The sequence below is a fragment of the Peromyscus eremicus genome, chromosome 4 (assembly GCF_949786415.1).
Source record: "Peromyscus eremicus chromosome 4, PerEre_H2_v1, whole genome shotgun sequence".
Lineage (NCBI taxonomy): Eukaryota > Metazoa > Chordata > Mammalia > Rodentia > Cricetidae > Peromyscus > Peromyscus eremicus.
In genome coordinates this window covers 306536-323840 of record NC_081419.1, presented here as the reverse complement: position 1 = coordinate 323840, position 17305 = coordinate 306536, and the positions used below count along the sequence as shown (strand labels likewise).

General features: G+C 37.9%; 1 protein-coding gene across 1 annotated transcript in view; it reads left to right on the top strand.

Moving 5' to 3' along the window:
- Window positions 1-219: 219 nt before the first annotated feature.
- Window positions 220-17305, top strand: part of LOC131910103 (low-density lipoprotein receptor-related protein 1B-like) — an 83729-nt gene continuing 66643 nt past the window's right edge. The window contains exons 1-3 of the mRNA XM_059262192.1: window positions 220-421; window positions 8400-8565; window positions 8826-9070. Of these exons, the coding sequence (XP_059118175.1) occupies window positions 8866-9070 (205 nt within the window). The 5' untranslated portion in view covers window positions 220-421; window positions 8400-8565; window positions 8826-8865. The remainder of the gene's footprint in view (window positions 422-8399; window positions 8566-8825; window positions 9071-17305) is intronic.

Here is a 17305-nt window from a genome sequence, read left to right as displayed (position 1 = left end):
TCCTGGAAGAGTTTGTGAGAGTGAAAATTTCTGGTTGGGAAGACCGGGTACTATAAATATTGAAATCTGTTTTCTCTGTTAGGTTTTATTTTTTTCACCAGGACCTTCAAAGCTGATGTGCTTTGGGCTGTGGCCACAATGGGTTTGTCTTCTGTACCTTCTTGAATGGCTATGCATGTTGGCTTCCTTTTTTTTTTTTTTTTTTTTTTTTAACAGGTGTCAGTGCCATAGAAGTGGTTGTGGAACATGGCTTGGCTACTCCAGAAGGCCTGACGGTTGACTGGATAGCAGGCAACATTTACTGGATAGACAGCAATCTGGACCAAATTGAAGTATCTAAACTTGATGGTTCTCTGAGAGCTACACTGATAGCAGGAGCCATGGAGCACCCCAGGGCCATTGCACTGGACCCAAGATATGGGTAAGAAGCTGAACTTTTTGTAGTGGTATTGTGTTCCCCAAAATATTGTGTACCCTAATAAACTTATCTAGGGTCAGAGAACAGAAATGCCACTAGATACTTAGGATAGGCAGTGGTAGCACATGCCTTTAATCCTAGCATTCCAGAGGCAGAAATCCATGTGTTCAATGATACAGTCAAGCATGGTGACTCATGCCTTTAATCCCAGGGAGTGGTGGTAGAAAGCAGAAAGGTATATAAGGCGTGAGGACCAGAAACTAGAAGCATTTTGCTGGTTAAGCTTTTAGGTTTTGAGCAGCACAGTTCAGCTGAGAGCCATTCGGATATGAGGACACAGAGGCTTCCAGTCTGAGGAAACAAGACCAGCTGAGAAACTGGCGAGGTGAGGTGGCTGTGGCCTGTTCCGTCTCTCTGATTTTCCAGCGTTCACCCCAATAACTGGCCTCAGGTTTGATTTTATTAATAGGACTCTTTAAGATTCCTGCTACAACTTTTGAAGGTTCTCCTTGTAGATCTGCTCCTCCAACTGACCATTCTAAGTGAGGAGGTAAAATGCTTACTTTATACATTGGTATGCTCACGTCTGCGCAGCTGTGTGTGCCAGCATAGTAGCAGAGCAGTAAATGTGAGCACATCGGCAGAAGTTTGGTTACAGAGTTCCTTACTCAGACATTTTCTGAGGCAGAATATATCTTCCTATTAAATATGGGCAGGAAGCACTGCTGGAAAGAATTGCAGCTCTTTCCCAAAGCAGTAATTTAATGAATTTCTCTTTGCTCTGCCCTAGAGATGCTGTAATTTTTTCTAATGGCTACAAACTCCAGGGCCCGTATTTGTTCTGAATAGTCGCAGATGTTAACCAACTCACCTTTTATTTATTTTGTATGTTGTTGGAGTCAATTGAAAAGAAAATTGAAATGGGCTTAAAGGAGTCTAGCAGTGAGATGCTGACTATTGAGAAGTTTGGAGAGTCGAAAGACCTGATTCTGGAAAACAATGTTAAATGTTGAGTGACTTGGCCTATTGCCTGGTTTGTCCCCTGTGTGCTCATTTTTTCAAGCAGCAGAAGAAAAACAGCAGACTTAGAAGCCATGAGTTCTAATTCCTTCACAGTCACTTGCTCTCTGGAGAAACGAAATGTGTGATCTCTTAGAATTCAGCTTTATCTCTTGAATATAAGTAATTATGTTGTGTGACATTTTGTTTGAGTTCTGACAAATAAAGCTTAACCTGAAAAGATCAGAGAAACAGAGGAGCAGCCACCAGTGACTTCTTACCTCTCTGGATCCTCCAACCAAAAGGGCCGAGATCCTGCTTCCACCTTGCCTTATCACTTCCTGTCTCCAGCTCCTGAGTGTTAGAATTGAAGGCATGAGCGACCACTCTTTAGCTTCTATGGTTAACTAGTGACTAGCTCCACCCTCTGATCTCCAGGCAAGCTTTATTTGTAAGAACACAAACAAAATATCACATAACAGGATTATATATGGGAAGTAAATATGCAGCCAACATGAGAGAATACCTTTGAATTCCTATGAATTGTTTATTTCCCTGGTAATGAGCTTGTAAACTGAAGGCTTTGTCAAGTCTGAAAAATATTTTCAAAGGGCTATTTTTGGCTCTATATCTTAAATTCAAAGTTCAGGAATCATCAGTTGGAGTTGTGTGAGCCTGTAGGAAGCTGAATGGGATGCAGAGGAAAAGAACCACCCACACCTTGATTTTGTTGAGCTTCCTGCCCATATTTGGCTTAAAAACCAATAGATTGGAGGTGTTTTTCTTTTCCCCAGCTTAGACACTACATTTAAAGTGTGAGCAGCTTGCCTGGAGAAGGAATGCTATATTAACAACTCCAGCAAAAGCGTTTGTCTTCTATGTGATGTAAAATGTGTTTTGAATCCATCACAAGTACTTTCAAATATTGGGAAATTTTTCTTGAAACCCTAGATTTCTGGCTCTTTTTCAAACTGTGAAGAGCTGGGATGGATGAGCTGAGAGGTAATGTTTATTTTAGCCCGGAGGTGTATTCCCTAGACTACAGTCTGCCTTGCATACCTTCTTCTTTAGCTACTGTAATAACAACACATCTAAAAAGGCCTGTGAAGCTAAGTGAGGAAGGCTCTTATTTTTCAACAATCTGCTCCCCAAATGCAATCAGATTGGTGACCTTCTCTCTGGCACCCACAAAGCTTCCAGCTCATGGCTCCCAGTGTGACACCTATTGATATGAAACTCTTGCCCATCATTCCTGCCTAAGTTGTACAAACAATAAATCTTCATGGGAAATTTTCTGCAGAAAAGAAAGTGATATGTTGGATGAAGATACGTCTGTAGCAGCCATTCCATCATGAGGAAGTAAATGAGACACTTCCCAAAGAACAGATTGTGAGAGAGAGGCCAACACAAGCAGGGATGGACGCTGTGGAGACTGTGTGTACAGTCAATCAGTTTGAGAGAGATCTCATGTCCTAAGCATTGTATTGACAGGAAGGAAGATAAGCGTCTTTATTTGTCTCTGTTTTGTGGTTAGTGGTTAGTGGTTTGTTTGCTTGCTTTCCTCATTATGTCCAACTTGAAAGAAGAAAATGAAACAGAATTCCAAAGGATATAGAAACTTAAGTAAAAACACCAAACAGTATTTCAGTGATTGACAGGTTCCTGGGAGAGTCTGATGCTGACAGACAAGGCTAGCCCATATGTAGCAGAACCTATAAAACTCCTCCAAGAGGTCCCTGTGTATGGGGGGCGGGTAGTTGTAAAAATCCTCCAGAAAGAATACTCTACTCCACTAAGTTCAGCTAGGACATTGTGAGGTTAATTAATGTAATCACAGCACTAAATAAGTAAATAATAAATAAATAAACAATAGCTACATAAAAATAAAACAGGTAGGAAAAACATGTCTCAAACTGTTTCTGGCATAAGTGACAGAAGTACAGATGATGCTCTCTCAGTCTTTCTCCTGTGAGAGATAACTCTAAGGTTTGGCTCACAAGATTAAGGAGTATTTTTACTTTAAGTTACTAAATAAAATAGTGGAATGGTTAGCTTGTGAATTCATTTGACCACCTTAAAGTGCAGCTATAGCAATTACATGTTCATTTTAATACAAATGCTTAAATAGTGTTAGCTTTATTGCATATTTTAGTGAAACCCTCTGAGATTATTTTAAAGATTAGAGTGTTTGTATGGTAGACTATAAACAAAAGAACAATAAGCACACATATACAACATAGACACATACACATGCCATCTCACACACAGCATACACAATACAAACACATACACACATATAACTCACTCATATTTACACACACACTTATAAAAACAGACACATGCCATCTCACACACACAGCATATACAACACAAACACATACACATATATACACTCATACACACACACTTATAAAAACAAACACATGCCATCTCACACACACAGCATATACAATACAAACACATACACACATATACACTCATACTTACACACAGGATATACAAACAAACACGTGCACATATACACAGCATATATAACACAAACACAGACATATATACATTCATACACAAAGTATATACAGCATAATCACACACTCACACATACCACATATACGAAGGAACATATACATACGCTTGCACACATTCACATACACAAACATGCTGCAAAGTCAAAACAATCAGAAAAAACAACAATGTAAGTAAAATTACTTAAAACTTAGTTTATCATGTTTAGTGTTATCTAAAAGAGACATTACCACTTATTTCTCAAACTTTTCATGAAATACAAGGAAATTCTGAACCTATATTGATATTAGCTCCAAAATTTAAACTTATTTTTAGACATTTTATTTTAGAACAACTTCCCTGGATTGGTTGAGAACTATGCTTTGAGTAAAAAATTTTATATTTTCTATTAAATCAAAAGCTTTCTCACGGCAAGAAAATTTGTTTCTAAGTCTGAAGTTCATCACAGCTCTTAGAGCATAGGAAGGTGGCCAAGAATTGCTTGTTCCACAAATGCATGCCTGTGAGCAGGTTGTTTACATACCACCTTGAAGTACTCAGATTTCACAGAAAAAGGAGAATTAATGAGAAATACTATACATTTTGTTTGCAACAGCAAATGAAAAGACAGGTTTATCACTAGCCATTTAGTTTGCCCAGTGTGTCGGAGAAAACAAACTGATGGTTGTCCTAACGTCAGCCCTGTGAACATGCGTGTCTCCTGTGAACTTCCTGCAGCCAGGGAGCCTTTGTGACTCATTGTATAGATGACAAATAATAGTAGTGCTCTCACAACTGTTTTCCTTTACTGGCACACAACAGCTGACCTTCATTGTACGTTACAAAACGCATCTTCCTTCACCCCACATTTCTAGTGTTCAGGGTTACTGCTTTGTCTCGTAAGTAACACACTGTTCTAAGGTCAGGTGGCTCTTAGGGAATGGCCGTTTTTCTCTTTTTCTTTCATTCGATTTTAAGTCGAACTTATTGCTGAAGCGCCCTGAAGGAGGATGTGAACCTCTGAAACACCAAGCTTCTTACTGGGGAGTGACTGGCAATTTTGAATGTGTGGAGTCCTCCAAGGTTCTTGAGCTTTACCATGCTCATGCTGGGTTTCCACGGGACAACTTGCTTCTTTCTCTGTTGTTCATATTTACTTTTTAGATGACCTAGTAATTGATCTCTACTGTAAACACACCATTGACAAAAGTAGAACCAGCCATTGTGAACATTAGTGAGACAATTATATTAAATTTTCTCTGGGAATACTCTAAATTATAGTAATCTCTATCCATTGTTAGCTTCAAAAGACACAGATAACCTCTTTTTTGCAAAGATTTTTTTCCTTTCACCTTTTCCAACTTGATGTGACAGATTAACCTACAATAATCCAGGTTGTTCATGGTCTATTGCCCAGCTTAATCTAAAAACAGAAACTGCAAAAACGTAGCCCATAGATTCTCTTTAAAAAGCAATTGTGGCTGAGCATCCCTGAGTTATAAAAAAAATCCAGTCTTCCTGTACTTGGAGAACTAAAGCAATCACTGAAATGTTAACTCATTTTTACCATTTAAAAAGAAATACAAAAAAATGATGTTGTTATAACACCACCTTGTTAAATTTACAAAAGAGGGCCGAGAACTTTATGAATCAATGATCCATGAAATCAACCATGAATGTCAGTTGTGTTAGCTGTGTTGTGCAAGGTTAAGAACACTTGGAAGGCAACTATTTTTAGAACATACTCTTCTATAGAAAGTGATAAAATTTCCCACTAAAATTGCTGGAATTTTAATACCACAGTACTCACTACAGAGGAAATACACACACACACACACACACACACACACACACACACACACACACACACACATTACTTTTTAATGACCAAATGAAGGCATGTATCACTCATGTTAGATCTAACTCTGATCTACCCCATCCTTCGCTCTCTATTAGAAGCATATTTGATACTTTATAGTGTCTTTTAAAGTTAACCTAAAGATATGCCCTTCAAAACTACAAACAAACAAACATAGAAACAACAACAGAAAAAAAATGAAAACAAATAACAACAACAAAAAATCCAGCTTTCACTTTAAAGGGAATAGAATAAGAGATGGCTAATTCTGGAGCAAAATGTGAATGATCATTCACAAACTTTTTATAGTAACAACAAAGGAAGCCACAAATCATGACACTTGTCAAATATATTAGAGGACAGAGGACACATCAGTTAGGCAAATTAATCAAGATAGGACAAGTTCTGCCTTAAGCCTGAGATGCCATCTGACAACACTCAATTTTGATTGGTGGAAAACTAGGATTTTTGTTAACACATTTCAAAAGGACTTAATCTGTTCTTAATTTGTTAAAATGACAGGCTCAACACAGGGTAGGCCAAGAAATGGTTAGTGTCAGAACACAGTTCACGAATGAAACGTGAGAATTCTGAATACTGAAGAAAACAAGACAAAAATCTTGTGATCTCAGTTTCTTCAAAACACAGACTTGTTCTTGGAATGTGTTTCCTTGCTCCTCCAAGGTATAGTGGATAGGAGTGAGTTTACTTCAGCTGCTGTTATTCATGTGCCTCTATGGAGAAACATGTTTTTGTCACATGTTGCTTGTCCTTGTGATTGTACCCTTTCCTCAGGTGACACTTCTCAGCCCTTAGAGTATATTGTCTGAAGCTCTGAATAAAGTTGGCCATGGCATGAGACTTTAGTTGGCCTCATTTTTAGGCTCTGTTCTCCCAGGTTCACACTGCCAATGAAAGCAGTAAACAGTTAGTAGGGTAGAGATAGCTTGAGACAAATTGTTAGGGTCTAGGGCTACAACATTCTATCTTCTCCAACTGCTCAACTGAAAAGTGTATCAGCCCCATTGTAATGATGCTTTGTTCCATATTCTATTTAATACAATAAAAAAATTGTGTATTCTGAGGCTGGAGAGATGGCTCTTCCAGAGGACCTGGGTTCAATTCCCAACACCCACATGGCAGCTCACAACTGTCTGTAACTCCAGTTCCAGTGGACCTGACAACCTCACACAGACATAAATGCAGGCAAAACACAAATATACATAAAATTTAAAATTTGTGTATTTTTTCCATTTTAATACATTATCCTCTATGGACATTATTCTATATAATTAGCATTGTCGTTCAAAACATTATTTTCTTTAAAGTACTTTAATTTAAAAAGAGACTAAGAAATACGTGTTGGATATTCTATATATGTACTCTACTACATTTTAATATTTTTACTTATTTTATTTTGAGATATTTATATTTTAAAACTTTTTGTTAGGCAAATGATCAAACACATAAACTAAAACTAATTGCATGATAAACTCAATTGCACCTATTACTCGGATTTAGTAATTATCAAAGACTTATCCCTTGGGGTGATATTGTTTGTAGTTATCCTTTCTCAAATATCAAATATTTCCCTGGCCAAACAACAAGCAACTTGGTCATTTTTGTAGAAATCTTTCCATCAACATATCTGTGAAAACACCCAGAAGCCGTTCTTTTTTTTAAAAAGAATATGACTATGAGCTACTGAGAAACATTGTTCACGTAAAAAACAAAACTCTCACATTCTAAAGGCAATAAGCAATAGTTTATTCTGGAGCCATTTTGAGTGAACACAACCCCCACTCCATTTCCCAATGTTTAAGCAGTTTTATGAAGTTTTGTAGTTTGTAGAACGAAGAAAGTTGTATCTCAAGGCAAGTTTAAAACACATTGGTGGATTCATCAAAGATACAGGCATAAAAACATGGAGCAAGCTTTTCTATAGGTCATCAGATGGTGTATTACAATATCCTTAGTTTTGGGTTATTGAAAGCTGGGGGTCTGTTAAGATACCCCCAAGGTTTTTGTATATTAGTTACAGGGTGTTAGTTCTGATACAGAGTTGGCAAGAAATGGCTGTTCTTGGGAGTCTAAAACTAGCCCAAGATGTGGCAATCAGCTGCACCATTCCAATCTCCACACATCACTGCAGTTGCAGCTTCTTTTCAGGAGTCTTTGTTCACAATATCCTCACGATTTGATAATTATTGACTCTGGTAAAATCCCCAAGAGTTCCCAGATGGTGTTCCCCCTGCTCCCTTGCTGTTAGATTCCCTGTTGCTCTTTGTGTTCCTCACTCTTCTCTGACTACACTTGTGAGCCCTGGTCCTTTCCTGAGCCTGAAGCTGTCTCACTCTTCACCCTCTTAGAGGATTCTGTAAGTAGGACACTCACCACCTGCTGCTCCTCATTACAACCTTTTGTTCAAAATATTTCACAAGCTGCAATTCCATCTGCATGACTTTCCATGCTATGCCTATTCCTATGTACTTGAAGCCAATGGGTTAGATAATACAGGCATTTCTCTTCCAACTTTTACTTAGGAAACTTCTCCCCATGTGGTAGGCATGAGACAAATAGTGGAAATGGAGTGAAACAATGGCATTATTTCTTTTTCCTCAGAATTCTTTTCTGGACAGACTGGGATGCCAATTTCCCTCGCATTGAATCTGCCTCCATGAGTGGTGCTGGGAGGAAAACCATCTATAAAGACATGAAAACTGGGGCATGGCCTAATGGACTGACTGTGGACCACTTTGAAAAAAAGGATAGTTTGGACAGATGCCAGGTTAAAAATATTTTCCTGTGTTTTCATTTGCTTTCCTCAGCTTCTTAAGTGTATTGTCAAATATCCTAATATATGGATATCATGTATTGCGATCAGTATTTTTGGTTTTTTGTTGTTGTTGTTCTTGGTGTTTTGTTTGGAAAATATTAGATATAGGTCCATAGACTTAATTATTTTATCAGTTGTCTGATTTGCATAAGTGTATCACTGGACTCCTTCACTGATGTTGATAAACCATTGGTATGCTGCCCTTTCTCTAGGTCAGATGCTATTTATTCAGCCTTCTATGATGGAACAAACATGATAGAAATTATCAGAGGACATGAGTACCTGTCACATCCCTTTGCTGTGTCTTTGTATGGGAGTGAGGTGTACTGGACAGACTGGAGGACCAACACACTGGCCAAAGCCAACAAGTGGACAGGGCAGAATGTCAGTGTGATTCAGAAGACCAGTGCACAGCCCTTTGACCTTCAGATATACCATCCCAGTCGACAGCCACAAGGTAGGTGCTTAGGACAAGCCAACCACCTGGAAACATTATCACATGAATTGTACAAGTGTAAAAGAAAGGATGTAAGTTAACAATTATTTTATGTTTCTGGTAGTGCTAGCCTTCAATTAATTAGCTTGGGATTTTTCTGCTTTTAAATTTCTTCCTTTAGAAGATTATTCTTAGAAATTAAGGATTTTATACTGTCTTGAAATTTTGAATCACTGACATAACACTAACAAGAAGTATCAGTTTAGCAGGTAAGAGCATGTAAAAGTCTTACGGAGGACCCAAGTTCAATTTCTAGCACCTGTAACTGCAGCTTCAGAGGATCTGACGTTTTTTCTGGCTTCCACAGGTCCCCATGCTAATGTTTGTACCTGCATGCACATTCTCTCTCTCTCTCTCTCTCTCTCTCTCTCTCTCTCTCTCTCTCTCTCTCTCTCTCTCTCTCTCTCTCTCTCACACACACACACACACACACACATTCACAAGTGACTAAGCAAAATAACTATTTAAAGAACATTTTTAAAATATCTTTCCATATGGAACCTATTAAAGATTATGACTGGCTGGGCGGTGGTGGCTCACGCCTTTAATCCCCACTTGGGAGGCAGAGCCAGGCGGATCTCAGTGAGTTCGAGTCCAGCCTGGTCTACAGAGCAAGATCCAGGACAGGCTCCAAAACTACACAGAGAAGCCCTGTCTCGAAAAGTCAAAATAAATAAATAAGGAAAGAAAGACTATAACTGAAAACACCAAGGACCCAGAGTCACCCTGTAGACATGGGCTAGCATATTGGGAGGTTGCAGGGAGCTGCATGGTAAAGCATGAGTCACAGGTGATGACTCTCTCCCCCTGTAGTCCACCTGCTGGTTCAATGATAGTGATGCTCTGGGCACTTAGGTTCAGTCCTTGCATGCACTTTTTGATCCCATGGCTCACATTTCTTATCTTGAATGCCATGATCATTTGTCATAGCAGCAAGCGGCAGCTTAACCTGTTACACTTCTGCATTCCATGGGCCATAACCTGTGAGATTTTCAGTCTAGCACCACTGAGGTCCCTTTATTATTATTTTAAGTGTTTTGCACAGAATTCTGAGATGATGCCATCTCACCTGCAGAGGAGATATGTCTTCTTTTGTCTGTCTTAGGTGGTTTTCTCTGTCATTGGCCCTTCTTGTTTTTGGTTCAGATGGTAAGCATTATTCTGAATTCACATTATATTGCCTTGTTTTGGTGCTGACTAAAACCAATGGTTTCTGTGGCTGAGAAAATCCTGTCCCATCTCTGTCTGTAGTATTTAGCCTTCATTCTCTCTGAATGAGATTTCTTCTACCAAATGTGTACGTGTGTACAGTTTATATACCCTCCCACTGCAGTCTGAGCGAGTCCAGTTCTCTTCCCAGTCCCTTTCAATTTCTCAGCCTCAGCTCTCTTATTGTCTGTCCTTCTTTGTCCTGTCATTTTTACTCATCCTGGCCTATACTTTTCCAGCCAAGCTTGGCTGCCTTCACACCTATACAGTCTGAACCACACTACCCCATTAGAAGAAGTTCAACCCCTAGTTGTTTTGCACTTCAAAAGTATTTAGAAATACACTAATCTAAATAAATCGGAATAAGCAGGAAACCATGATTCTGACCAACAAAATGTCAGTGGTATAATGCAGAAGTCACCTCTAAATCTTCCTTCAACATAAGGATCAGAGCAAAGAGTGTGTATGAAATGCATTCACATAATAAATTAGTTTGATTTTTTTATAACTACAAAGATACCCAGCTGTACTTTTATCTCCACAGTTCTTACTATTCAGTAGGGACTATGATTTTTAGGTTTAGAGCTACTAAATATATAATGATAAGAACTGGCTTTGTCTATGAACTACATCAAGTCTCTCCCTTAAAGTGGATCTATGCAAAAGCAACAGACTTCCACACATCAATGTTACCTTTTTAAAGTTACTGAATGAGAAGGCATGATATTGTGGCACTTTTTTATACATGAAAAGGGAGTGGTGATTTACTTGGTGCGAGAAATATATTTTTAGCAGGTTTACTTAAATAAAAATATTTATGTGTGACTTCCCTTACTTGCATGCAATGGGGAATATTTTATTTTGTGGATGAAATTTAAAGTATTCTCTCAGGACTCAGGTAAATATAGTCTTTATTTACATTTAGAAAATGACAACTTGCTATTTCCTAAATAATATTTAATTCATTTTGAGTGATCAGAACATGTTCTACTGCCTCCTGCCTCCACATTTGAGGATTACAGAGTAATCAGTAATCATTATCTACCCTGTTCATCTGCTTCAGTGAAGCAATAATTTACTATTTGCAGAAAGAGACACAGAATGTGGCCACTATTTGGTTATTGTAAAGGAGGGAATTTGTAGTCAGAAGTTTATCTGTGTCCTGCCCAGCCAGTGGTCAGGACAAATCTCTCCCACTTGCATCCCCCAAGTAAACACACAAAGGCTTATATTAATTATAACTGTATGGCCATTTGCTCAGGCTTATTACTGATGAGCTCTTACACTTATATTAACCCATAATTATTAACTATATTTAGCCACGTGGCTTGGTACCTTTTCTCAGTTTTGTCTTGTTATCTTGCTTCCTCTGTGTCTGGCTGGCAACTCCTGATTTAGCCCTTCCTCTTCCCAGAATTCTCCTTGTCTGCTTGCCCTGCCTGTACTTGCTGTCTGACTACTGGCCAATTGGTGTTTTATTTATCCGCCAATCAGAGCAACACATATTCACAGTGTACAGAAAGACATCTCACAATACTTCACCTTTTCTGTCTAATCAAAAAGAAAGATTTTAACTTTAACATAGTAAAATTACATATAACAGAACAGTAATCAAGCAAGAATTACAGTTATAATATCTCGTCTATGTGTATTTGGCAAAACTAAAGAAAACATTCTATCTGTCCTATATTTGTGAGTCTAAATTTTCATATCTAATTTATCTTTTATCATAACCAAGTAAAATTATAACTATCTAGTCTTCAACTACATCAAAGACTGCATAAGGATATAATATTACCTAAGTAAACAAGAAATGCATTGTAAGCAACTTCCAAAATTCTGGAAATGACAGAGACAGCTGCCTGCCTGGAAAGTCATAAAAAGTTCCTCTGTAACTTTGGGGCATCCATCTTTAGCCTATAGGCTTTGAGTTTCTCAGTTGCTTCTCCCTGTGTCCTGCAGAATGTCTGGCAGTTTCTTCTGCAAAGAAGGAACCTGAAGAACTATCTCGTCTTGCAAAGTTCAGTGGTCACCTTCCTATGGGTCCTGCATGTTCAGTCTATATAACATATTATCAGCATTCCAGGCAAGAGAAGTTTCTTGCCCGAATGGTTATTTTTGCCAAGAAGAATATAAACTCCATATGGAGTGTCTTTGATGCCCATCTTCCTTTTTGAAGTAAATCAGTGCTGCCAGGATCAAACATGTCTCATTATCCAGAAAGTCTAAGTTTTTAAAACATTTTAAATGCCATATTCTGTAGGTCTTAGAAATGTTTGAAGATTACCTACCTAGTTGAAATATATCTATGTATCCTAGAAAACTTTACTAACATTACTATAAGTTTGATTATCACGGATGACTAATAATCTGCATTTCTTAATTATACATTACAATTACAAATGAGCTGCACAAACAAAATACTTTAAATAAGAGTAAATATACATACAGTATAAAAATTAACTTTAAATTTGTATCAATGAATTAAAATCCATAGCCATGAAAAACATTTCAAACAAGTTATTGCTCTTTAAAAGAAGATTCAATAAGCTACCCTTTTATCCTATCATATCCATACTATCCCCTTTTCTCCTTTAGAAAGAGATTGTATTTAAAATCAACCCCTTTAAATAAAATAAACATTTATAAACATTATTTTGGAAATTTGGGCATAGCTTCTCATACTACTTCCTGCTGGTTGGGGGTGCTGGCAATTTTATGGGAATCCTGAGGAAATTAAGAATTATGGTCAAGTCCTGACTGGGGTAGTCTGTGATACTGTATTCTCTGAGCCAGGTGCCTTGAAGATTTTCTGGATGTTGGATCATCTGGGCCATGGTGTCATCGGAGACCTTTCAGGGCATCTTGGCCAATCAAACCATATTAGCCTAGAAGCAATCCACAGGTTCTCATCTTATATGGAAACAAAAGCGGAACCTCTTTTCCAAAGCAATGTATCCTTAGACATAAGTTTTGAAGTCAAAATACCTTTAAAATATTGGTTTAACTGAGTAGCCTTTACAACAAAATGTCTTTCTGCAGTTAAAAATCCCAAAGACAACACAATCCAGATTCTCTGTGTAATATCTATTTTTTGTGGCTTATTTTTTATGTTACTTCTATTGTCTTTATTAGACCATCAAGTATTTTGGACAAGTATAGTAGCTCAGCTTTCACAGAGTTAAACAATTGCAACATAAATAAAAGTAACACACTCTGAAATAATATTCCCCAACATTTCTCTTTTTTGTCTAAATAAAAATGAAAGGGTTTTAACTTAAACATAGTAAGACTATATATAATTACAAGTATCAAGTAAGGATTACATTCACAGAATTCTGCCATTTGTATTTAGCATATTCAAAGAAAATAATACATTATCTATCCTATCTTAATGAATCCAAAATTTTACACCCAATTTACTTTCTATCATAAGAAAGGAAAACAGAAACTATAACTATCTAGTCTTCAGCTCCAATCAGAGACCCAGAAGGATGTAATATTACCCAACAACAGAGACATCTGGCTGCCTGGACAGTCACCCAATGTTCCTCTATAACATTGCAGCATCCATCTTCAGCCTAAAGGCCTAGAGTATCTGGAAGACTTTTTAGTGAAGCAGGAAATTTAAAGGACTGTTCTGCTTTGTTTTGGCAAAGTTCAACAGTCTTTTTCCTGTGTGTTCTGCATGTCCAGTCTGCACAGCATATTGTCAGCAGTCAAAAGCAAGAACAGTTTCTTTGCCTAGTGGCCAACCTTTTCACAATGAAACTCCATAAGGAATTTCTACAATGCCCAATGCATTTGAAGTAAATTGTGCTGCCAGGAAGAGATGTGTCTCATTGTCATGAAAAACTTTGTTAACAAAACATTTTAAATGCCATGTTCTATAGATCTTTGAGGTATTTGAAGACCATCTATCCAAAATATATCTGCTTAACCTAGAAAACATACCTAACATATCTGTAATTTTGAATGTTATAAATGACTATCCATTAATCTATGTTCCTGATTATCCTGTATAGTTTGTAATAATAGCTTTCAAAAACTAGAATTTTACCTTACATTTTAAAATAAACTGCACAGTTACAATACCTTAAACAAGAATACAAACATACATACAATATGTTGTAATAAAAATAACCTTAAATTTTTATCGATATACAAAAATCCTTTAACAAGAGTAGAAACATATATACAATGTAATAAAAGTAACTTTAAATTTGTATCAATATTCTGTATTCCCCTAAAAGATAACAAACATCCATAACCCATCAAATAACCAAAACTGCCCACACACCCCCAACTCTTGGGAATGTGGGCATAGTTTTCTCCATACTTGTTCCTGGTGTTTGTGGATGAAGTATCTTTAGGACCTAGAGTGAAAATTTTGAGATAATGACCAAGTCCTGGGAAGACCAGCGGTAACCTTTGCTGATAGATATCACCTGCCAAGTTTCAGGAGGTCTTGCCTGATCAAACTGATCCATATTAATACTGAAGGAATCCACAGCCTCTTGTCTCCTATAGGAACAAAACTCAAAAGTATTTTTGTTTTTTTGTTTTGGTTTTTGGTTTTTCGAGACAGGGTTTCTCTGTGTAGCTTTGCGCCTTTCCTGGATCTTGCTCTGTAGACCAGGCTGGCCTCGAACTCACAAAGATCCGCCTGGCTCTGCCTCCCAAGTGCTGGGATTAAAGGCGTGCGCCACCACCGCCCGGCTCAAAAGTATTTTTAATTTCCATTTGATAAATATATTTTTTGAATTTTTAAAAGTTAAGTCATTCCTAACATATCTAGACTGATTCAATTTAGCAGTGCAGTTCACAATTTCATGTGTCTAGCAGCTGTCTTTTGCCTCTCAGTTGTCAAAAAATTCAAAATCAACACATACAGGATCCCAACTACCTGTGTATTTCCCATCTTATGTGGCTTTTTTCTTTTACTCTCCCTTTAAAGATTTTATTTTATAAACTGTTCATTTTTTTTCTATGACTGTACCCTTTTCCTTTTCCTAAGCCTATACACATTGTTAAACACACCATAACCTGTTTAGAGGTTTTTCTGGCTGGATCTCTTTTACTACACATCTCTAGCCTTTTTTGACCACATGAACAAACTTTAGACTGCTTAGGTACACCTGACTCCTATGCATGCGACTCTCAGCTGGTACTGTCTGTTTCTCTGGTCAGGAAAGCCAAACATAAAACTTGTGAACTTGCAGAGGTTTGTCTACCCAAGAACTGCATTTAACCGTCCTAGCTATGGAATCCTGTACCTGAGCTGCCATAAGCGTTTTTTACTTAGCTTGCTGTTTTCACTTAGCAGCTGCCCTGCTGGCTGAACAGCAGCACCTCTTAAAGGAAGCGTATCCTCTTTTTTTTCCCCCCCTAAGTGTTCTTAAGCCCTACATGGATATATAGCCCCATGTTGGGTGCCAAAATGTTGTTTGGTTGTTTGGTTGGTTGTTTGGTTGGTTGGTTGTTTTTTTTTGTTTTTGTTTGTTTGTTTGTTTGTTTGTTTTGCTCTTCTTTGGGGGGCTCACCACCCAACTCTCAATTAAATTCACACATGGAAGCATATTATTACTTATGAATGCCTGGCCTTAGCTTGGCTTAGTTTCTGGCTAGCTTTCCTTATCTTAAATTATCCCATCTACCTTTTGCCTTTGGGATTTTCCTGTTCTCTTACTTCTGTAAATCTTATTCTTACCCCGTGGCTTTCTGTGTAGCTGGGTGGCTGGCCCCTGATGTCTTCCTCCTTCTCTGGTTCCTAGATTTCTCCTCCCAGATTTCTCTCTATATATAGTCTCTCTACCTGCAAGCCCTGTAAGACAAATTGCTAAATGGTTTATTAATAAAATAAACCCAGAGCCAGATATTGGGCTAAAAACTCAGAGATCAGAGGAATAGGACAAGCTCTACAGCCAGCCTCACCTTATCAACTCCTAAGTCTCCAGAGAGAGCTACTTCCTGTTTACTCACACCTATATACCTTTCTGTGCCCTACCATCTTACTTCCTTTCTCCACCCAGCTTCATCACTTCCTCTTCCTGCCCAGCTATATCACTTCCTATTTGTTTGTCTAGACCTCCAGACCTCTATGATTAACTAGCACTGGGTTTAAAGGTACGTGCCACCATACTTGGCTCTGTTTCCAGTGTGGCTTTGAACTCACAGAGATCGGATGAATCACTGCCTCCTGAATGCTTGTATTAAAGGCATGTGCTACCACTGCCTAGCCTCTATGTTTAATATAGTGGCTGGCTTTTTTCCTCTGATCCCCAGGCAAGCTTTATTTGTTAGAGCACAAATAAAATATCACTATGCCCCACCTATCCTTTCTCTTGCCTTGCTATTGGCCATTCAGCTCTCTATTAGACCAAACCAGGTGTTTTAGACAGGCACAGTAACACAGCTTCACAGAGTTAAAGAAATACAACATAAACAAAAGTAACACACCTTAAAATAATATTTCCCAGCAGCCAGTTAGCAAAAAGGTCAAGGGAAAGCTCATGTAAAAATATGGCTAAGATGCCCCATACAACTTGGGATCAGCCTCTAGTCCATAGTTTTATTAAATAGTTTAGTGGATAAACTTGAAAAAAATAAATTTAAAAATAGTAAAGAAGAGTTGTGGCTGGAGCTAGAGCTTTCAATCAGTTGATTATATGTTGGAGTCAAGAAGTTGGATGAGATTTCTAAAGGATACTCCAGAAAACAAGAGGGAGAACAGTCTTTGAGAAAACCAAAACTGGCACACAAGAATGTGGAGATCAAGATCAGTACCAAAAGAAGACATTATAGTGTGAATTCAGAATAAAGAAAATATCAACCCAAAGCTGAGAGGTTAGGACACTATATTGGCTTTAAGATTTGGTTCTTGCAGATATGTTATAAACAAATCAATTAAATCACTATCATGTTTACTGGATTTGGCTGCCTAGGGAAAGTCAGCAAAACCTGTAGGGAGAATAAGGATGTTATTTG